This window comes from Lepus europaeus, chromosome 3, assembly GCF_033115175.1.
Source record: "Lepus europaeus isolate LE1 chromosome 3, mLepTim1.pri, whole genome shotgun sequence".
Lineage (NCBI taxonomy): Eukaryota > Metazoa > Chordata > Mammalia > Lagomorpha > Leporidae > Lepus > Lepus europaeus.
This window is the reverse complement of record NC_084829.1, coordinates 52038640-52062523: the sequence shown is the minus strand read 5'-3', so window position 1 is coordinate 52062523 and position 23884 is coordinate 52038640. Positions and strand designations below refer to the sequence as shown.

Genomic DNA, 23884 nt, shown 5'->3' with positions numbered 1-23884 from the left:
AATTGGCAGCTCAGTAGGCTTGCTAACAGCAGCATCATCACAAAGGGATGAATAATTCATTATTCTATGCTGTTATAATGGTTATGACCTCACTGAGTGATATGCAATTTTTAACTTACAATTATTTATTTATTTATTTAAAAGGCAGAGATATATACCAACATGGGAAGTGGGATACACAGCAGACTCATAGAATGGCAGATGTCCTAAATAGCACTCTGGCCTCAGAATCAGCCCTTAAGGCATTCGGATCTGGCTCAAGAGCCCATGAGAGTATTTTAGGCATGGAAAGCCAAGACACCCTGGGGGAAAAAAAAAAAGAAGACCTAAATGAAAGATCTCTGTGAGTGAGATCCCAGTGGAAAGAACGGGGCCATCAAAGTAGGAGGTACCTTTCTCTGAAGGGAGGAGAGAACTTCCACTTTGACTATGACCCTATCGGAATAAGATCAAAGTCGTCGAAGCCTAAAGGCTTCCATAGCCCTGGCAACTCATGACTAGAGCCTAGGGAGATTACTGACGCCATGAACAAGAGTGTCAAATTGTTAAGTCATCAACAGGAGTCACTGTGTACTTACATCTCATGTGGGATCTGTCCTTAATGTGTTGTCTAATGTGAAGTGATGCTATAACTAGTACTAAAACAGTATTTTTACACTTTGAGTTTCTGTGTGGGTGCAAACTGATGAAATCTTTACTTAGTATATACTGAATTGATCTTCTGTATATAAAGATAATTGAAAATGAAAAAAACCCTAGTGTTAAATTGGAAATTGCATAGAAAATTAATTAATTTTTAAAAAATATCATGTAGGATCTCTGTCTTTAATGTGCTGTACACTGTTATTTAATGCTATATCTAGTACTCCAACAGTATTTTTCACTTTGTGTTGCTATGTGGGGGCAAACTGTTGAAATCTTTGCTTAATATATACTGAACTGATCTTCTATATTTAAAGAGAATTGAAAATGAATCTTGATGTGAATGGAAGGAGAGAGGGAGCGGGAAAGGGGAGGATTGAGGGTGAGAGGGAAGTTATGGGGGTGGGGAGGAAGCCATTGTAATCCATAAGCTGTACTTTGGAAATTTATATTCATTAAATAAAAGTTAAAAAAATGTTTTTATTCGGGTCTTCAAAGAAGGAGGTACCTTTCTCTGAAGGGAGGAGAGAACTTCCACTTTGACTATGACCTTGTCTAAATATGATAAGAGTTGGTGAACTCAAAAGGCTTCCATAGCCTTGGCAACTCATGATAAGAGCCTAGGGAGATTACTGATGCCATAAACAAGAGTGTCAAATTGTTAAGTCAACAACAGGAGTCACTGTGCACTTACTCCTCATGTAGGATCTCTGTCCTTAATGTGCTGTACATTGTGATTTAATGCTATAACTAGTACTCCAACAGTATTTTTCACTTTGTGTTTCTATGTGGGTGCAAACTGTTGAAATCTTTACCTAATATATGCTAAATTGATCTTCTGTATATAAGAGAATTGAAAATGAATCTTGATGTGAATGGAAGGGGCGAGGGAGCGGGAAAGGGGAGGGTTGCGGGTGGGAGGGACGTTGTGGGGAGGAAGCTATTGTAATCCATAAGCTGTACTTTGGAAATTTATATTCATTAAAGTTTAAAAATGTTTTTATTTATAAAAAAATAAAAGGCATAGATATATAGAGAGAGGAGGAAAGAGAGAGAGATCTCCCATCTGTTGGTTTACTCTCCAGTTCGCTGTAACAGCTCTGGCTGGACCAGGCTGAAACCAAGAGCCAGGAGCTTCTTCTGGGGTCACGCACATAGGTGGCAGGGGCCTAAGGACTTGGGCCAACTTCAGCAACTTTCCCAGGTGCATTAGCATTGGAAGTGAAGAGGCTGGGACTCAAACTGGCACCCATATGGGATGCCAGTGCTGTAGGCAGACAGCACCAGCCCCAACTTATAATCTTTTTAAAAAATATTTACTTATTTGTTTGAAAGGCAGACAGAAAGGGGGGGGGAGACAGATGCACACACAGTGAAAGAGAGAGAGAGAGAGAGAGAAAGGGAGAGAGAGAGAGAGAGAGACGTGAGAGAGTCAGTCTTCTATCCGCTGGTTCACTTCCCAAATGGCTGCAATAGCCAGGACTGCTCTGTATCAAAGCCAGGAGCCAGAAATAACATCTGGACCTCCTAGATGTGTGGCAGGTGCCCAAGCACTTGGGCCATCTTCTGCTGCCTTCTTATGTGCATTAGCAGGAAGTTGGATCAGAAGTGGAACAGTCAGGGCATGAATTGGCACTCCAGTATGGGATGCTGGTGTCACAGGTGCCATTTTTGACCCACTGTGCAACAAGTCACTTTGTTATAATCTTATGGTATCATAATCATATATACAGTCCATCATTAACCAAAATATCATTATGCTGTGCAAGGCTGTAATGCATGGCTCATGATGCTTTTCAGACGTTGGCCCATCCCACTTGTCCATCAGTATTTCTCTCCTTCTCCTATTGCTTCCGTAACCACATAGAGCTGCTCATCCATTCACCTACTAAGTTTTTGTTGGATGATGAATGAAGAGTGGTTTCCATTTCAGGCATTTAAGAAGAAATTGTCTATTTTTAAAGGATTTTTTACAAGCTAGGTTACTGAAAGCAGGAGCTCTGGTTTTAATTCTAGATCTGAATCACTCTCTCAAGATGTGAACTCCATTTCCTTTTATGATCCATTTGCTTTAATTTGAACTACTTTAGTTAGTGTAGTTTAAGTTAAAGCAAACCTTATTAAGGTCTATTTGCTTGTTTGGGTTTTAAGTATTGGATGATCAGAGATTATTCTGTAATGATCAGAATCTAATCTCTTTTGAGTCTTCCCAGGCTCTGCTCCAAACCCTGCAGTGTTTTCATTTTATTTGACTTAGTTTGGGGATCCAGCTTGGCGTAGCAGTGTGGGATTGAAAAGATTTGCAAGAAATAATGATTTTTAAAGATGATGCTAGTAGTCACACGATAAATAACAAAATACGTTACTAATTATAACAATTTTTCTGCAGCGCTGGTCAGGAGTGCATGGGGCCAGCTAATGGACCAAGGGGATGAAGCTCAGAAAGGAAGCAAGATGCTCCCAAAGTAAGTGTGGCCCAGTACCACTGGACCCCTTCAAGTGCAGTGTTTTCTTTAAGTGCAGTGTTATTCGAGAGTGGGTCAGAAAGGTGAAAGCCATGTCTGAGTCTGAAACCAGAGGCAAATTCCCAAGTCCATGATGAAACTCACTTTAGAAACCTGATCCATAAGCATAACAAGGGAAATCTACTGTAGGGTGGGTGGTTCTTCACCAAATTCTAAGAAAATTCTTATTCTCCAGTGCTCATTAGTTTGTGAGCTGGGAGATCTTGGATGGTACAGCTGTCTCTTTACACCTATGCCTGAGAGCCCAGCTGTAATCAGATGCTTCCTTGGTGGCATGAAATCAGAATTAGGGGCTGCTAATGGGATTTGCATGTTTGAGAGCATCCAGCTTACACACCTGCTGCAACCTTGTCCACAAAGAGTGGTGTACTGGAGTGGAATCAGGCAGATCTCATTAGCTGGATGACCTTAAACACCTTTCTTGGAATCTCTGTGCCTTAGTTTCCCTATGGAGAAATTGGTAGAGCCAACTTGTTAAGGTGATTGTGAGAAATAAATGAAAAAACAAAGAAAGGATTGATGATGAGCTCATTAAAGGCTAGTAATTCTCAGAATTAATGAATATAGACCTACTATATGATCTGGCCATCCCACTTCTGATAATTTACCCAAACCAAAAGAAAACAGTATATAAAAAAGCTATCTGTACCCCCATGTTCACTGCAGCAAAATTCACAATAGTTAAGACACGGAATCAACCCAAATGTCCATCAACTGATGACTAGATAAAGAAATTATGGTATATATACACTATGGAGTACTATTCAGTTGTAAAAAAAAATGAAATCCTGTCTTTTGCAACAAGATGGTCACAACTGGAAACCACGGTACTTAGAGAAATATGCCAGTCTCAAAAAGACAGATATCGGATGTTCTCTCTGATCCAAGGTAACTGAGTACCTGAAATATAATGTATTATATTAGAATGAAATAGACATCTTGAGAAGCAATGATTTTTTATAGCCATTGTCTCTTCTGTTGAGGAACAGCGTTTTGTTTTGTCTCCTCTTTATACTATTTTTGTATACTATATACAAAATACATAAATAAAAAATTCATTGCACCAAAAAATGTGAGATGTGAGTGTGCACTGTTTGCATTCATTTACTTATTCATTCAACAGATATTTACTGGGCACCTATTATGTGCTAGTTGCTGTAAACCCTGTCCTTGTACTGGTGGAGCCTATTCAGTCATAGTCAGTGAACTCTGAGGAGACCAAGACACAGTTGGTGGTGGTCTTCTTTAATTTTTTTTTTTTTGACAGGCAGAGTGGACAGTGAGAGAGAGAGAGAGAGAAAGGTCTTCCTTTGCCGTTGGTTCACCCTCCAATGGCTGCCTCAGCTGGCACGCTGTGGCCGGTGCACTGCGCTGATCCGAAGGCAGGAGCCAGGTGCTTCTCCTGGTCTCCCATGGGGTGCAGGGCCCAAGTACTTGGGCCATCCTCCACTGCACTCCCTGGCCACAGCAGAGAGCTGGCCTGAAAAAGGGGTAACCGGGACAGAATCCGGTGCCCCGACCGGGACTAGAACCCGGTGTGCCGGCGCCACAAGGCGGAGGATTAGCCTGTTGAGCTGTGGTGCCGACATTGGTGGTCTTCTTTAAAATGTTGAGTATCTGACATTTTTGTTCTTAAGTTTAAGCTACAATAGCCAAATGTGGACTGCTGCCTTTTATTAGTTTCGATGAGATCACTAACAAAATGCTTATGACAGTTTTTCTTTAAAAAAGCACCCCACTACCCAGCTTCACAAATAGGCTATTGGTGGGTGGGCATTGTGGCACATCAGGTTAAATGCCACTTAGGATGCATGAATTCCTTATTGGATTACCAGGTTGAGTCCCAGTTATTATGCTTCTGATCCAGCTCTTTGCTAATATAGCTGAGAAACAGCAGGTAGTGGCCCAAGTGTTTGAGTTTTTGCTGCCCATCTGAGAGACCTGCATGAAGTTTCTGGCTCCTGGCTTCAGCATGGCCCAGCTCCAGCTGTTGTTAAAATTTGGAGAGTGAGGCCGGTGCCGCGGCTCACTAGGCTAATCCTCCATCTGTGGCGCTGGCACCCTGGGGTTCTAGTCCCCGTCGGGGTGCCAGATTCTGTCCCGGTTGCTCCTCTTCCAGTCCAGCTCTCTGCTGTGGCCCAGGAAGGCAGTGGAGGATGGCCCAAGTGCTTGGGCCCTGCACCCACATGGGAGACCAGGAGGAAGCACCTGGCTCCTGGCTTCGGATCGGCATGGTGCGCCATCTGCAGCGGCCATTTGGGGGGTGAACCAACGGAAGGAAGACCTGTTTTTCTGTCTCTCTCTCTCTCTCTCGCTCTCACTGTCTAACTCTGCCTATCAAAAAAAACCCAAAAAACAAAAAACAAAAAACAATTAGAGGAGTGAAAAAGATGATGAAGAACTCTCTCTCTCTTTCTCTTTCTCTCTCTCTCTTTCTGTATTTCTTCCCCCTCCTTCCTCCCTCTCTCCTTTTCAAATAAATAAATATACCTTTAAAAAGATATACTATCAATTTAATAATAACTTAAAAAAATGGTTTCTTCACTATATTAAAGAGGCTTTCAGACTTACTCATCAATGTAACCATTTGCTTTTGTTGTCATTGAAATATGAAGGCAATCTTTTTTCCAGATTTCTAGAGTCTCCTCACTTTCATGTCCCTCATGTCAGGTATTGGATTCAATGCTGCTCTATCAGCTGTGCAACATTTGCCAGTAAAGGGCTAACATTTTTCCCATTTTAAAAACAATTTTCTTTAAGATATAAAACTTGACAGTATCATAACATTCTCCTGCTAAGGCAAGCTTTACACTAGGCTGCAGAAATGCAGGACTTCAATGTCACTCATAATTTAAAAACTAACTGTGAGATACGCTTCAGAAATCTCAGTTGGGCTCCTGGACCTCAAATAGTAACATGATATCAAACTAGGAAGAAATTAATTGCTTTCGTGTTGTTGCTCCCTGCTGGTATGTTTTATTTTAAATTCTACTAAACCCAGGGAGCAAGGAGTTGTACTGTAAATCAGAAGCTGACATATGTTGTTTTTTCCCACATCTCTCTCAGAAGCTCTGAATTCAAAGAAAAGAATGTTTCTGTGGTCTGGAAAATGTTGGCTATTGTAACATCTATTTTATCTGATATGGCAGGAATTTAGTTACTTCACAAAAGTCCTGAAGTGTGTTCCCTTTGACTGCTAAGTGTTTTAGCAAATGTTTAACTTTTTTGGAATAAGATTTGTCTAAAGCATACCACACTCATTTTGCTATGGTATTGGATAGAGGATGATCAGCTATCCTAGCTGAACTGTGACTTTCATGATTTCATTTAAAAATCACTTATTTATTTAGTCTTTCTATTAGGGAAGCAGTGATAGACAAAGAGAGAGAAAGAGAGCAAGCACTCTTATCTGCTGATTCAGTTCCTAAATGCCCATAACAGCCCTGGACTGAAGCTGGGACCTGGGAAATCAATCCAGGTTTCCCATGTAGGCAGCAGGGAACCAACCACTTGAGTCATCACTGCTCCAAGGGTCTGTATTATCAGGAAACTGGAATCTAGAGCAGAGGGAGACTCAAACCAAAGCATTCCAATATAGGATGCAAGTATTCCAACCCATATCTTAACTGCTAGCCAAATGCTTGCCCCACTTTCCTTATTTTAACACTAAAAGTTTCATGTCCTAGGAATATTCTTGAACTGAAGCAAAATGTGTAGTGTTCTTACAGCTGGATGTGGACTTGCTTTTATGACTTTCTGAGTTGCAGATAAACTTCCACACTTTCCAGGGGATACTATCACTACTGTTTTAATCATGCTGTATTTGAGTACTTCACTTTTTGAAGTATATCAGATGATATACCATCCTATATCATAACGCCTGAGATGTAATCACTATAGTTTCTGCTCCAGCCTCGTAATGTGTACACTAAAAGGCAGCTAGTAATGGTTCAAGTACTTGAGTCCTTGCCATCCATGTGGGAGACCTAGCTGGAGTTCCTGGCTACTGGCTTTGGCCTGGCCCAGCCCTTGCCATTGTAGGCATTTGGGCAGGGAACCAGTGGATGGGAGATCTCTCTGCCTCTCACTCTTTGTCACTCTTCCTTTCAAATAAATAAAAATAAAAACAAAAATAGAAATAAACCAAACAATGGTGCCTATTTTTAAACAGATAGTTTATTTTGGTTCAAAAATTTTGAAATCCATACAGTTTTCTCATAATACATATTTTCAGTGAACTTTTTGAAGACTCCTCATATTTTTGGGAATTAAATAGTATCTTTTGGGGCATGTTTTCCCAGGTCTATAAATGATCCTTGAAGGTGGAAACTCATTGCTATCAAGTTCTACCAAATTATTTTCTGAAAGGAAATGGTAGAGAAAGGAAATATTAACATATGGTCAGGCACCACCAGACAGGGACTGACATGATTAGGAAGCAGTTGATCTAAATTGGAATTGACAGTAAAACAGGGACAGAGAAGTTAGATATAGGCCAAGTAAGAAGGCTGTGTTGAAGTGGGCATTTAGCTGAGTGGTTGAGATATGCACATCCCGCATTGGAGTACATGAGTTTGACTTCTGGCTCTGGTTTCTGATTCCAGCTTCCTGAAAATATAGATCCTGGGACGCAGTGATGATGACTCAAGTGATTAGGTTCCTACCACTAATGTGGGAGACCTGGATTGTATTCCTCCTGGCTTTGACTCTTGCCCAACCCTGGCTATTGTAGGTACATGGAGAGTGAACCAGCTGATGGGAATTCTTGCTTGCTCTCTCTCTGTCTCTCTCTCTGTCTCTCTCTCTCTCTCTCTGAGTCTTAAATAAATAAATAAGTAATTTTGAAAAAGGAAGTGATGACCTCCCTTGGCACTCTGGTCTGTGATTATTTACCTGGAGACAGTCAAAGCAACAACTCAGACCTATGGTCTTCCTACTAGAATGTGATGGGTGCAAGGCAGGGATTTTCTCTGGTTAGGAAAGCAAGGTAAAACATCTGCATGTTGAAATCCAATTTTCCCAGCACCATTTGTGGAAGGTACTGTCCTTTTTCTAAGTACTGATTTTAGCTTTTTTTTTTTTTTTAAAGGTTAGTTGGTTTTAGGTGCATGGATTAATTTCTGGAGTTCCTATTCTGTTCTGTTGGTCTACACGTCTATTTTTGTGTCAGTACCAGATTGTTTTGATTGTAACAGCTCTATAGTATGTCTTGAAATCTGGTATTGTGATCCCTCCAGTTTTGTTTATATTGTTTAAGGTTGCTTTGGATATTTGGGTCTTCTGTGTTTCTACGTGAATTTTAGGAATTTTTTTTCTGGTTCCTTAAAGAATGTTCTTTGAATTTTTATTGGGATTGTGTTGAATCTGTATGTCACTTTGGGTAGTATGAACATTTTGGTGATATTAATTCTTCTAATCCATGAATATGGAAGATTTTCCCATTTTTTGGTGTGCTTTTTCTGTATCTTTCATTAATGTTTTGCAGTTTTTATTATACAGATCTTTCACATCTTTGGTTAACTGGATTTCCACATGTAGAAGTTTGGAAAGACACCTACCTTACACCCCATACAGAAATCAAATCAACCATGCACCAAAGATCTAACCTTGAAACTTAAAAATAATCAAATTACTAGAGGATAACATATGGGGGAAACATTGCCAGACATTGGACTAGGCAAAGACTTCTTAGATAAGTCTCCAGAAGCTCAGGCAATAAAAGCAAAAATAGACAAATGGGATTACATCAAATTAAGAAGTTTCTACACAGCAAAGGGAATAATTAATAAAGTGAAGAGGCTATATTGACAGGATGAGAGAAAATATTTGCAAACTATGCTCTAATAAAGGATTAATATCCATTGTTATGCTTAGTGAAATAAGCCAGACTGAAACACAATATTGTGTTTTCTCTAATTGGTTGTAACTAATATATAGAATATAAAAAATCAAGCTAAACTATCATCTTGTGATTTGATTGTTGTCTATAACCCCTGTCTATACCCTGCAGAACAGTGGCCTATCTATCTTTTACTTGTAGAGCTCTTTGTTTAGAGGAACACGGAGTCTATGAATATTAAGTCAATTGAAAGTATGATATCACAAAAAATTAAAAAGAAAAAGGGAGAGAGAGGGGAAGGTATCACTGTATTCTTAGAAGCATATCTATTAAATTCATTAAATCTTTATATATTAAAAATTTAAAAATTAACAATCAAAAAATTAAAAATCCAAATTCTGGAAAGAAAAAAAAAGAAGTGTTGATATCCAGAATATATAAGAAGTTCAGAAACCTCAACACCAACAAAACAATACAGTGAAGAAATGGGCAAAGGATATGAACAGGCATTTTTCAAAGGATGAAATACAAGTGGCCATAAGACACATGAAAAACTGCATAGGATCACTAAATGTCAGATAAATGCAAATAAAAACCACTCCAGTTAGAATGGCTATTATCCATAAACCAAAATATAATGAATGCTTGTGAGATTGTGGAGAAAACATATTCAAAAACACTTTTGGTGGGAATGTGAACTGGTAAAGCATACTGGAAAACAGTATGAAGTTTCCTCAGAAAGCTAAAAATAGACCTGTCATCTGACACTGCTATCCCATCCCACTCCTGGGAATATATCCAGAGGAGATGAAATCAGCATATGAAAGAGATACCTGCAGTCCATGTTTATAGCAGCTCAATCCACAATAGCAAAGATAAGGAATCAGCCTACATGTTCATCAAGTGATGATTGGATAAAGAAACTGTCATATCTATACAAAATGGATTATGGACTTAGCCATAGAAAAGAATGAAATTCTGACATTTGCACCAAAATAGATGGAAGTAAAGATCATTACGCTGAGTGAAATAAGCCAGAACCCAATAAACAAATACCACATATTTTCTGATTTGTAGTAGTTAATATATAGAGATTAAGAACTGAGTGGATGTCATATCATTTAGTATTTGATTATATATATTGCTTTGCTGAATCATACCATGTAATTGACAATGAACATTTCTCCACATTATGATCATTGTCATGAACTCCTCACTCTGTGATATTAATATCTCTGTTTTCTTTTTTTTATCTTTAATTAAACTTTTATTTAATGAATATAAATTTCCAAAGTACAGCTTATGGGTTACAATGGCTTCCCCCTCCCAAAACTTCCCTCCCACCCACAACCCTCCCCTTTCCCGCTCCCTCTCCCCTTCCAATCACATCATGATTCATTTTCAATTCTCTTTATATACAGAAGATCAGTTAAGTATATATTAGGTAACGATTTCAACAGTTTGCCCCCATATAGCAACACAAAGTGAAAAAAAAAATACTGTTGGAGTACTAGTTATAGCATTAAATAAGAATATCTCTGTTTTCAAGAAAAAATAGTATACATGTGTATGAATATAATGTCTACATTTATTATTGAAGTGAATGTGGCAAATGTTAAAAAAATAGTAAAACAATAATAATAAAAAGCAAGGTCATCATCAAATTATTAGAGAGCATTGGAGAAACCCTGCAAGATATAGATACTGGCAAAGACTTCCTGGAAAATACCCCAGAAGCACAGGCAGTCAAAGCCAAAATTAACTATTGGGATTGCATCAAATTGAGAAGTTTCTGTACTTCAAAAGAAACAATCAGGAAAGTGAATAGGCAACTGACAGAATGGGAAAAAATATTTGCTAACTATACTACAGATAAAGGGTTGATAACCAGAATCTACAAAGAAATCAAGAAACTCCACAACAACAGAACAAACAACCCACTTAAGAGATGGGCCAAGGACCTCAATAGACATTTTTCGAAAGAGGAAATCCAAATGGCCAACAGACACATGAAAAAATGTTCAAGATCACTAGCAATCAGAGAAATGCAAATCAAAACCACAATGAGGTTTCACCTCACCCCAGTGAGAATGGCTCACATTCAGAAATCTACCAACAACAGATGCTGGAGAGGATGTGGGGAAAAAGGGACACTAACCCACTGTTGGTGGGAATGCAAACTGGTTAAGCCACTATGGAAGTCAGTCTGGAGATTCCTCAGAAACCTGAACATAACCCTACCATTCAACCCAGCCATCCCACTCCTTGGAATTTACCCAAAGGAAATTAAATTGGCAAACAAAAAAGCCGTCTGCACCTTAATGTTTATTGCAGCTCAATTCACAATAGCTAAGACCTGGAACCAACCCAAATGCCCATCAACAGTAGACTGGATAAAGAAATTATGGGACATGTACTCTATAGAATACTATACAGTAGTCAAAAACAATTAAATCCAGTCATTTGCAACAAGATGGAGCAATCTGGGAAACATCATTCTGAGTGAATTAAGCCAGTCCCAAAGAGACAAATATCATTTGTTTTTCCTGATCGGTGACAACTAACTGAGCACCAAAGGGGAAACCTGTTGAAGTGAAATGGGCACTATGAGAAACAGTGACTTGATCAGCTCTTGTCCTGACTGTTGATGTACAATGTAAATCTTTATCCATTTTAGTATTTTTTTTTGTTCTAGTACTAGTGTTGAACTCTGTAATTGACACACAATTATTCTTAGGTGTTTAAATTTTAACTGAAAAGTGATCCCTGTTAAATGTGAGAGTGGGAAAAAGAGAGGGAGGAGATGTACAATTTGGGGCATGCTCAATTGGACTTGCCCCAAATGGTGGAGTTAGAAACGTGCCAGGGAATTCCAATACAATCCCATCAAGGTGGCATGTACCAATGCCATCTCACTAGTCCAAGTGATCATCTTCAGTTCACAATTGATCACACTGATAGGTCTAAGAGTCAAAGGGATCACACAAACAAGACTAGTGTCTGCTAATACTAACTGATAGAACCAAAAAGGGAGAGAACGATCCAATATGGAAAGTGGGATACACAGCAGACTCATAGAATGGCAGATGTCCTAAATAGCACTCTGGCCTCAGAATCAGCCCTTAAGTCATTCGGATCTGGCTGAAGAGCCCATGAGAGTATTTTAGGCATGGAAAGCAAAGACACTCTGGAAAAAAAAAAGACCTAACTGAAAGATCTCTGTGAGTGAGATTCCAGTGGAAAGAACGGGGCCATCAAAGAAGGAGGTACCTTTTTCTGAAGGGAGGAGAGAACTTCCACTTTGACTATGACCCTGTCAGAATAAGATCGAAGTTGGCGAACCCTAAAGGCTTCCATAGCCCTGGCAACTCATGACTAGAGCCTAGGGAGATTACTGACACCATAAACAAGAGTGTCAAATTGTTAAATCAACAACAGTGTGTACTTATGTCTCATGTGGGATCTGTCCTTAATGTGTTGTCCAATGTGAAGTAATGCTATAACTAGTACTGAAACAGTATTTTACACCTTGTGTTTCTGTGTGGGTGCAAACTGATGAAATCTTAGCATATACTGAATCGATCTTCTGTATATAATGATAATTGAAAATGAAAAAAAAATTTGGTGTTAAGTTGGAAATTGCATAGAAAATTAATCAATTCTTAAAAAAATATCATGTAGGATCTCTGTCCTTAATGTGCTGTACATTGTGGTTTAATGCTATAACTAGTACTCCAACAGTATTTTTCACTTGGTGTTGCTATGTGAGGGCAAACTGTTGAAATCTTTACTTAATATATACTAAACTGATCTTCTGTATATAAAGACAATTGAAAATGAATCTTGATGTGAATGGAAGGGGAGAGGGTGCGGGTGGGAGGGAAGTTATTGGGGGGGGGGAGCCATTGTAATCCATAAGCTGTACTTTGGAAATTTATATTCATTAAATAAAAGTTTAAAAAAAAAAGCAAGGTCATGAGGGAGGATGGAAGTTAAAAACAGAGTCCCTTCCTTTTTCTGTTTCTTTAAGCCTCCCCTAAGGTAAATGCATGAATGCTAGCCCATAACACAGATTAGCAACTCTTCTTAATAAGACCCAGAACTCCCTGTGAAGACAGATCAGTCTGTGGCCCTTTTTCATGGGGCCTTTCTTTGGTCCATGACTTACTGGTAAATTCTTTCAATTATTGAATGCTGAATGCTGCTTTGTCTCACTAGATGGACTTTTACTTTAAGATTCTTATCTGGGACACATGCAGTCAGTGGAGAAAAATGCAAAACACTCTCTTTGGTCATTAATAAAGGGCCTGAGGAAAAAGCCAAGGTAGCTTATGTTAATCATTAAACTTGCCCCATGGTCAATTCTGAACTTTTACTCTGGTATGTGTTTGGACAGGACACAAATGAGTTGGGTAAGTTATACTCCAACATGAATTAGTTACCTGCATGGTAGCTGTAGATGAGGCTCTAGCTAGGTAACAGGATCACTGGTTCTTGGTAGAGAGAAACAAAGATCATTTGGAGAGGAAAGGTAATTTCTCCCTTGAATCTCAAGATATAAACAGAAAAAGGTACTGTTCTCTCTTTTCTGGGTATTGCATCTCTTGCTAATATTATGGTGAACAAAAGGAGGTGAGAGATCTATAGTGGCAACCTTGCAACTTCATCTCTCAAAGGTCTCAAAGGAGGGGAAAATGAGAGGGGAGGGAAGGAGAAAGGAAAATGGAGTGAAAACCACAAGAGAAGAGAGAGACAGAAGGAGAAAGAAGATCTGCTTAAATGGACATAGCTATTTTCTGCAGTTGAAAGTTTTCTGGTTAAAAGAATAAAGGGATTGTGAGTTTATCCTTAGGAAGAGTTAGTGAACTGATTAATTCACTTGAAGAAAATTATATATTGATTGTTCTATTTTTGAGGAAAAGATGCAAGTTTGAATATAGGTTTTCAAGAAACCAATGTGTGAATATTTGTTTTCATTGTTATAAGTTGGGAGTAGGCACTAAGATAAAATGTTAAAAATCATGTGGCCAGATCGAAAATAGAATTTTCTGGGCTGAGTATATTCTATTGGGTGCAACAAGCAAGTCAGATCCTGTGCTTTTGGACTATGTAGTAAATACTCCTGCGTGCATTGTCTATGCAGTAGCTGTATCTCTACAAATTGAATGGTTATAACTTGAATTCTATTACAATAGGCCTAAAAGTGTAGGGCATTTTGTGACTTAAGGGAACACTTGCTGAATCTACTTGTAAATTAAAGTTCTTTTTCAGAAATGCAAACAGCTTCCTGTTTGTGCACAAGGACAGGTGCACAGATTATTTGTTTTCCAGATTCCTAGCACAGTATTCCCAGCATACAGTAGTACTATAATAAATATTTTCAATATTAAATTAAATATAAATTTTTGTATTATGGGCTCTCTTAATCAAGGCACACTTATCAGGTAAGTTTATTATGAGTTTTTGGGCAGATGTTCTTTTTCTTGGAGTTTATTGTGGCTTCTATCTTTTCTGAAATTATGTAATTACTTCTGTTTATCTCCACATTTTCTTTAAAAATTAAATGTCTATTGAGGGATACATGCATATATATAATTCTGCAATTTCTTGAACTTTAAGAATTTATCAGAGCTAAGGTCTGTTAGAGGGTTTTGCTGATTCAAGCTGCCTGGGTTCTGGAGAATAGCTTAGCACTCTAGGTCAGAGCGGGCATAGGGTGTTATTGAAAGCATGAGTTTTTAGCCAGGCTTCTGAGGATTCTGCCCATCCCACATGGATATGGAGGTCATCTCTCAGATTAGGTATGGCCAGATTTAGGGTGTTCACATATGTATTCATTACTTAGAATTTACTGAGCATCGTGTGAGCCATCTGTAGTAAGAGGGTGTAGAAATGGGTCCCTGGATCTTGTCAAGGAATGTAGTATGTTGAAGAGGCCTGTGTGTTACTGTGTTTTCTGGTCCAGGTTCTGCAGAGGTTTATTATTATTATTACTTTGAGATGAGGGAGGTTGATGAGAATTGGAATGGCTGGGGAAAGATTCAGTGTGGGAAGTGGCCCCTGAGCTGGGCCAGGTGGGAGGGCCAGGATCTTGAAGAAAGTTTGGAGAAGCCAGGAAGGGAGTAGCAGGAGCTAAGACGAAGGCTGATGTGTGCAAGTCTTGTCTGAGTGATGAGGAGAACAGTATGGTGACAGTACAGGGTTCAAGTAGAACCATGGGAGGGAAAGCTGAAAAGCTAGGGCAAACAATGTGAAAACACACAGTTCCCCAACCACATTAACTAGTATTTTAATAAATAGAATTTATTTTTAAAATTTAAGCTTTGATTCAGTTGATGAAAGAGGTTACTATTATTTAACCAGCTTAAAGATGCTGAAAATAAGCTAGTGAAACAAGAAAGGAGGAATGGTGATGACTGCATATAAAATTCTTGGATGGCCCCTTTCTACCAAGCTTAGAAAGACAGTGGGTCCCTTTGGAGACACTAGGGCCATTTCTGTGTCATCTCCTTAATTACTCAAGTTTTGATACAACAAAGTGATGGTATGGAAGCAAAAATGTTAGTAATTTTTACTTTATCTTTTATATAGCAGAACAGCTATGGTGCATCCATCAAAACAGAAAATGATCTTAATGTCTAAGAAATCTTGATTTAAGTAGACACAATGACTGGCTGGCTGATCTCTCTGATGAGTATTGAAGTACTGCTTTTGGCAGGTGAGTAGAATGTGTGTTGACAGGGTTACAGATAGGAACATCATAGGTTCCCTTGAAAAATATTACTGATACTTAGACATGTACTACTTCTACTTATCAATTGAAAAAATGAATTTATCAAGTTTTTTTTAGTGGCAGAGATGAAGCATCTGCTTCCAGATTTAAATTTCCTGCTTAACTTTTTCCTGATTACTAGCTGAGATTCTGTACTAAACTGTTGTGAATATTTACTTAAACTTTTAATGGCCAGTGGAAATCGCTGTTGTACTTCAGCGCTTTTAGTAATGACTTGTGACCCTTCTTTTATAATCAGCTTTTGGACTTTGTGTTCTAATTAATTTTAGATTTTACCGCTTTTTCTTCCCAAAAGGAGTAACTTATTTTGTCTTAGTGATTAATGCTTGTATTATAATGTCCTCTTCTCAAGCCATGTCTTCAACTTTCTCCGAATTTCTATTATACTCTGTTACATCTTCTTGTGGCATTGGTTTTTGGTTTTCTTAGTTAAAAATATCTCACCATCTCTGACGGCTATGGTTGGGAACTCCATGAATGGTTATGTTGATGTGACTCTTTCTCCATTACCTCAGGTGTGCAGTGTGCCACCTGTATAGCTGCACGTGGAAGTCCTAGGCCAGCCACAGTTAGCATGACCTGCGTGAGCCTTTATCATTTTTTTCTGATATAAAATTGACAGGTGTTCTATAGATAACACTTTCATTGCTTATTTCCTTACTGAATGCCTGATGATTTTTGCTGATTTCCTTGAAATAGCTTTTCCTTTGCCAGGGCATGTCCCTGAACATCTTTAAAGATGGAAGGATTGATAATGGTCAAGCTCAGCTGGTGGTCTATATGGGAAGACTCAATCTATCCCAGCATGTGTAGTCAATAGGGCTTAGCTTTGTGTAAAGGAAACTCCTCCAGCAATGATCCACACACTGGTCCTGCTATGAGCAGGTGAGGCTAAAAGCTACAGAATTTCGCATCCGTCTGGGAATTCACTCTGATCACTTATTCCAGGGGAAAGTAGAGGATGGTGGGTTAGGCAGGAAAATTGAAGTAGCAACAGCTTCCAGAAGCCTCTCCTCCTCTCCCCAAAGTGGAAATATAAGAAGCAAGTGGTGACTTCTACAATTAAATATGGTCCGCTGGTAAAAAGGTGGGAAAGAGAGGGAAGATTCTGTGGATTCAATTAGGGAACAAAGTGAGCCTGTTCCCAAAGGAAAATGAAATTCAGGATTGTCCTTGTGGGTACTGGGTTTTTGAATGTCTAAAATGAGAGGGCTAAGTCAGAGTTTTCCACAAAATCTGGGTTCTGAAGGTGTGGTCCCCAGACCGGGGGCACCAGATTAGAAATGTAAATTTGAGGGCTGATCTCAGATCAACTGAACCAGAAATTCTTGTAGCAGAGCTCATCATCTGCATTTGATCAAGTTCTTCTGGTCATTCTAATGCATGCTAAGTCTTATTTATTTATTTAATTTTATTTGAAAGAGTTACAGAGAGAGGGTACAGACACAGAGAGAGAGAGAGGTCTTCCATCTGCTGGTTCACTCCCTAAATGTCCACAATGACTGGGACTGGGCCAGGCCAAAGCTGGGAGACAGAATCTTCTTCCGGGTCTCCCACATGGGTGCAGGGGCCCAAGGACTTGGGCCATCCTCTGCTGCTTTCCCAGATGCAGTAGCAGGGAGTGGGATCAGAAGTGGAGCAGTGAGGACTCGAACCAGTGCCCATGTGGGATGCCAGTGCTGCAGGGTGGGGTTTTAACCTGCTGCACCACAGCACTGGCCCCCTGCGTGTTGTTTTACTTTAAAATGTTGGGGAAGCTACTGGATCAAGTTTGACCTTCAAAGCCGCTGTTTTTCTCATTTATTGACAGTATCACACCTGACTTTACGTATTGAGCCCAAGGAAGGTAGCCTTGCAGGGGGAACGTGGATCACAGTTATTTTTGATGGTAAGTTTGAATTTTATCAAATGTGAATTTCTTAATGGACACACGATCCTAAAGAACAAAATTTGGTTGTCTTCCTTTTCTAAGAACAAGTGTAAAAGAGGGACTGAAAGGAGAAGGACAGAGGGACTAACATCTTTCTCTCCAGATGCTCACTGGCTAATTCAGAGAAGCAGAACACTTGGTGATGTGTAACATCATAGGACTTCGACAATGTGTTCCCCAGAATCTTTGCTGTCTTCCTTATAGATAATTTTATACAAATGGGTCCCTGACTTACAATGTTTTTTAAAATTTATACATTTACTTGAGAGGCAGAGAGACTGAATGAGCAAGCGAGCTCTCGTTTACTGATTCATTCTCTAAATGCCTGCAATGGCTGGGCAAGGCTGAAGTTGGGGGCCAGGAATGCTTTCCAGGTTTCCCGCATGGGTGGTAGGGAAAAATCCATTTGAGCCACCATCTACTTGCCGCCTCCCAAGGTGTGCAGTAACAAGAAGCTGGAATCAAAAGCAAATCCACGTGTCAAACTAAGGCACTCTGATATGGGATATGGGTATCTTAATTGCTGTGCCAAATACTTATTCCTATAATGGTTTGACTTCTGATTTTTCAACTTCACTATAGTGTGAAAGCAATACAGATTTGCTAGAAATTATACTTTGAGTTTTGAATTTTGATGCTTTTCCTGGATAGCAATATGCAGTACACATACTTTCATGGTGCTGGGTGCTGGCAGTGAGCCACAGCTCCCTATTGGCCATGCAATCAGGAGGGTTAGCAACCAATTCTCTACAGTGTGTGATGTTCCACAGGTGAGGTGTATTGGTTGCATTTTGACCAGGTATTCTCAACTCTTTTCAACTTAAAAAGGGTACATGGAGATGTAACCCAGTGAAAAGGGATGGGTTCTATGTTGTGGACTTTCTAAACCACAGTCTAGCATTCCTGTCTCCCATACAATGCAAAATAACTTTCAGGGATGAAACATTTCTTGGATTTAGGTAGACCTAAAGAGACAAAAATCCCTTTATAAATCCATAAGTTAGAACATCCCAATAGATAGCAGCCATAAATGCCTTTGGAAAGGAGTAATGTTACTTTAATCCTTAGGTAAATTTAGCATAAATTACATTGTCCCTATATGGCCATGTTTTGACATTTCCCTGAGTGTCTCATAACTCTGGTTAGCTGAGATTTCCCCTTTTCCTTTGTATTTAGGCTTGGAGACAAGTGTCCTTTATCCCACCAATGGCTCTCAGCTGAAGATACGCCTGGTGAACATGGTGGTGCCTGCATTGCCCAGTGTCCCCTGTGACGTCTCTCCTGTCTTCTTGCAGTTGCCTGTGGTGAAATGCCAGACCAGGTGCCTATCTGGGAATAGGAAGACCAGACAGGATGAGCATATGAGTGCTTGTCTTAGTAGCCTTTGGTGACGTGTTAAGGGAACTCCTACTGCAATTAATTACCAGTTATAGTTCTCTTTCCTTCTCTCCCCTCCCCTCCCCTCCTCTCCTCTTCTCTTTTCTCTCTCTCAAATCAGAATTATTGAAGGAGAGGGAGACACACACAAACGCACACACACACACACAGAGAAAGAGAGAGAGAGAGAGAGAGAGAGCGCTTCTATCCACTATTTCACTCCCTAAATGGCTGCAATGGCCAATGCTGGGCCAGGCCAAAGGCGGGAGCCAGGAGCTTCACGTGGTCTCCCACATGAGTGTCAGAGGACCAAACACTTGTGCCATCTTCTATTGCTTTCCCAAGGCCATTAGCAGGGAGCTGGATCAGAAGTAAAAGCATGAATTGGCACCCATATGGGATGCTGATGTTGTGGGGTGTGACTTTACCCACTATACCATGACGCTGGTCTGCAGCTATAGTTTTTGAGAATATTCCATGTGAATATCATCCTTTAAAGGTCCCTGTGGGGTTCTAGGGCTTAAGCAAGGATGACAATATGGAGAAAGATTTTGAGATGTTTTTAAGGACGGATTGGATTTTGTTTATGATCTTATGATTTTTTTTTTTTTGCAAAAAGTTCTATGGTTCTTAAGCTTTCAATAAGTGGCACCATTTTGCAATTTGAGCACTAACTGTTTTGAATATGCATAATAGTAATGATTGTGCATAAACCCTAAGCCAGTTAGAAAGGAAATTTGCTTTTAGCTATGCTACATTTGATATTATCTCTGTTTGGGACACATTTGTATAAGGTTGCAGACAATCTATTATTCTATACAGTTTTTTGTGAGGGTTACACTATTTCCTGCTTTGTTAACTCATGTGTTAGAGTGGCTGGAGGAAAGTAGAACATAGGTGAAGAGAAAGAACAATGTCATTTCCTTGAGTTTCCTCTTTCAGGAAGATTCCCCATCTTCCATTTTTGCCTGTTGAAATCTACACTGTGAATTTCATCTCTTCCCTGAACATTCAACTGAGGATAATCTTTCCTTTCTTTGAAAGGGGAAGAAGGAACACCTTTTAGTACTTCATCTACACACACATTTTCTTTTGTAATTTATCATACTGAAAGAAATTCTTTTTTGTAATTTACACAAAGGCACAGCGAATGTAACTTCAATGACACTGTTTTTCAGCCTGTGTTTTCATGACACTTGTCATGTTCATCCTCATAGAATTAAGTGCTTTGAAGGCAGGGGATAAGTTTGATTTCACCATATTCACCCTTTGGTGGACTGCACAAGATTTTACAAACAGAAGATGTTCATTAAATGTTAGTTGAGTAAGGGGCCAGCATTTTGACACAGCAGGTTAAGCCTCTGTCTATGATGCTAATAACCCAGATGAGCACCAGTTCCAGTTCTAGCTGCTCCACTTCTGGTCCAGCTGCCTGCTCATGTACCTGGGAAAACAGTGGAAGATGGCCTATGTGCTGGGGCCCCTGCACCCATGTGGGAGACCTCAATGAAGCTCCAGTCTTCTGGCTTCAGCCTGGTCCATTCCCTGCTGTTGCAGTCATTTGTGGGTTGAACCAGTGGATGGAAGATCTCTCTGTGTCTGCCTCTGTCTCTCTCTCAGTCTTTCAGAAAAATAGAAAAAAAGTTGTTGTTTGAGATTCTTTGTAGCATTATTATTAGTTTTAAACCCTAATTTACTTCAAAACATTTGTGGAAGTTGGAATTAAAAGATGAGTTTACTTTCGTACAAAATTATTTTGAAATTCATTCAGAGTGTTTTCATAAAGTGCATTTCTGTGAACCATTTTAAGAATCCTTTTATGCTTCATTAAGTTTTATGGCATTTAAAAAATATTTATTTATTTATTTATTTGAAAGGTAGAGTTACACAGAGGCAGAGGCAGAGAAAGAAGTCTTCCATCTGCTGGTTCACTCCCCAAATGGCTGCAATAGTTGGAGCTAAGCTGATCTGAAGCCAGGAGCCAGGAGCTTCTGCTGGGTCTCCTACATGGGTTCAGGGGCCCAAGCAGTTGGGCCATCCTTTACTGCTTTCCCAGGCCATAGCAAAGAGCTAGATTAGAAGTGGAGCAGCCAGGACTTGAACTGGCACCCAGATGGGATGCTGGTGCTGCAGGCAGAGGCTTAGCCCACCGTGACACAGCGCCAGACCCCTTTATGGCATATATATATATTTTTTGACAGATAGAGTTAGTGAGAGAAAGAGACAGAGAGAAAGGTCTTCCTTCTGTTGGTTCACCCCCCAAATGGCCGCTATGGCCGGAGCTACACCAATCCGAAGCCAGGAGCCAGGTGCTTCCTCCTGGTCTCCCATGCAGGTGCAGGGCCCAAGCACTTGAGCTATCCTCCACTGCCTTCCCAGGCCACAGCAGAGAGCTGGATTGGAAGAGGAGCAGCCGGGACTAGAACCCGGCACCCATATGGGATGCTGGCACTGTAGGTGGAGGATTAGTTTATAGCATATTTGAACATAGACTTCCTGCAATAACTTTCTGTAAAATAAGCCAAAGGCATAAAGATTTTTGTGTCCTATCTATTTACTTCCAATATTTTTGGATGTACCATTTATATTGTATCATCTTTTTAGAGAAAAAGAAATACTACTCTCTTAAATATATTCATTGATTGAAATATGACAGTAAAGTTAAATTAACATTCAGGTGTAAAAAATATACAGTTTATTACTAATGAAATGCTGGCATGCTTATCATATAAAAAGGCAAAACAGCCCATATGTGAGTAAAATCAACACTGCCCAATCAAGATACAATGTAAATACAAATGTAATTTGAAATCTTCTAATAGCCACATTAAAAGGTCCAAAGAAATAAGAGAAATTAATTTAAAAATATATTTTATATAACTCAATATTTTCCAAATGTTCTTTTTTTTTTTTTTTTTTTTGACGGGCAGAGTGGACAGTGAGAGAGAGAGAGAGAAAGGTCTTCCTTTTCCGTTGGTTCACCCCCCAATGGCCGCTGTGGCCGGTGCACTGTGCTGATCCGAAGCCAGGAGCCAGGTGCTTCTCCTGGTCTCCCATGCCCAAGCACTTGGGCCATCCTCCACTGCACTCCCAGGCCACAGCAGAGAGCTGGACTGGAAGAGGAGCAACCGGGACAAAATCCGGCGCCCCAATCAGGACTAGAACCTGGTGTGCTGGTGCCACAGGCGGAGGATTAGCCTAGTGAGCCGTGGCACCAGCCTCCAAATATTCTTATTTCAGCATGTAATTATGTTTATTATTAATTAGATATCTTAGATCCTTTTTTTGCATACCAACTCTTCAAAATATAGTGTGTATTTTATGCTCCTAGTCTATATTAATTGGAGCTATCCACATTTCAAGTGCTTGGTAAACACATAATGCTAGTTGCTAACACAATAGACACTTCATATTTAAATATTTAAGGTCATAATGAATATTTTGTTGGGAAGATTTGGCAAAGAAGCATAGCTTAAATCTAGCTTTTTTCTTACTCATCATATCTTCCCTATGACAAAAACCCATTGTGGATGGCAGCCTCAGAGTGGCAAAGAGGCCACTGTGATATTTATGCAAAGAGAGAAGAACTAAGTCCCTTTGTCTTGATGGACACATGAGATGTTTAGTAGCTTCTTGGAAGATGTAGATTCATTATTGCTATTTTTGGAAATGAGTAAGATCGATACCTTTTATGAGAACTAGGATTCAAGCCCCTTTTTGTCCTGACCCTTTGGTGTTCATGCACATAAGTTAATCTATCTATAACTGTCATTTTTAAAAGATAGAAACTGGGACGAGAATATCAAAGCACCTTCTAATTCTTAAATGCCTATGAATTGATGATTCTGAGAAACGGGACTTCCCCCCACCCACCCCTTGTAAGAAATAGGATTTTTGTTTCTCTTAAATTTTAGAGACTTTTCAATGACATTGCATTTCCTGAAAGATCCAGTCTTTAAAATCTTTAAAGTCTATGTAGCACAGTGGGTAAAGCCGCGGCCTGCAGTGCTGACATCCCATATGGACGCTGGTTTGAGTCCTGGTTGCTCCACTTCTGATCCAGCTCTCTGCTGTGGCCTGGGAAAGCAGTAGAAGATGGCCCAAGTCCTTGGGCCCCTGCACCCACGTGGGAGACCTGGAGGAAGCACCTGGCTCCTGGCTCCTGGCTTTAGATTGGTACAGCTCTGGCTGTTGTGTCCATCTGGGGAGTGAACCAGTGGATGGTAGGACCTCTCTCTCTCTCTTTTTCTCTCTCTATCCCTCTCTCCTTCTTTCTCTGTGTAACTCTGACTTTTAAATAAATAAATAAATCTTAAGTAAAAAGAATGGATCTAGAAAGTGAAAGGTAGGATGTAATACTTTTGATTAACTCTGTTCTACAAGCAAACAGGGAAAAAACTGGAAGTGATTAAATGAGCTGCTAGCTTTTGGAATTAGTGTTTTTTGATTCATAAGTGTTTCCAATTTCTGCCTTCAGATCTCTGCTTTCTGAAGCCCATGAAGGTCTATACTCTTTGGAAGTGCATTCTGAGGGACGGGTGTTAGAGAATCCGAGTCCAGTATCAAAAGACAGCTGTACTTTCAAGGTGAGTTTTACAGATGGAAGAATGTTTTACACACACATACAGAATTTCAGACAGACAGATGTAGAGAGAGACAGAGATATCTTCCGTTTGTTGGTTTACTCCCCAAATGGCCACAATGGCCAGGGCTGGGTCAGGCTGAAGCCTGGAGCCTGGAACTACACCTGGTCTCCTACATGGATGACAGGGGCCCAA

The 23884-nt window shown here is 39.8% G+C and overlaps 1 protein-coding gene across 1 annotated transcript in view; it reads left to right on the top strand.

Moving 5' to 3' along the window:
* Positions 1–13492: 13492 nt before the first annotated feature.
* Positions 13493–23884, top strand: part of PKHD1 (PKHD1 ciliary IPT domain containing fibrocystin/polyductin) — a 531849-nt gene continuing 521457 nt past the window's right edge. The window contains exons 1-5 of the mRNA XM_062186248.1: positions 13493–13577; positions 15598–15724; positions 17610–17687; positions 18906–19050; positions 23584–23692. Coding sequence (XP_062042232.1) covers positions 15673–15724; positions 17610–17687; positions 18906–19050; positions 23584–23692 — 384 coding nt within the window. The 5' untranslated portion in view covers positions 13493–13577; positions 15598–15672. The remainder of the gene's footprint in view (positions 13578–15597; positions 15725–17609; positions 17688–18905; positions 19051–23583; positions 23693–23884) is intronic.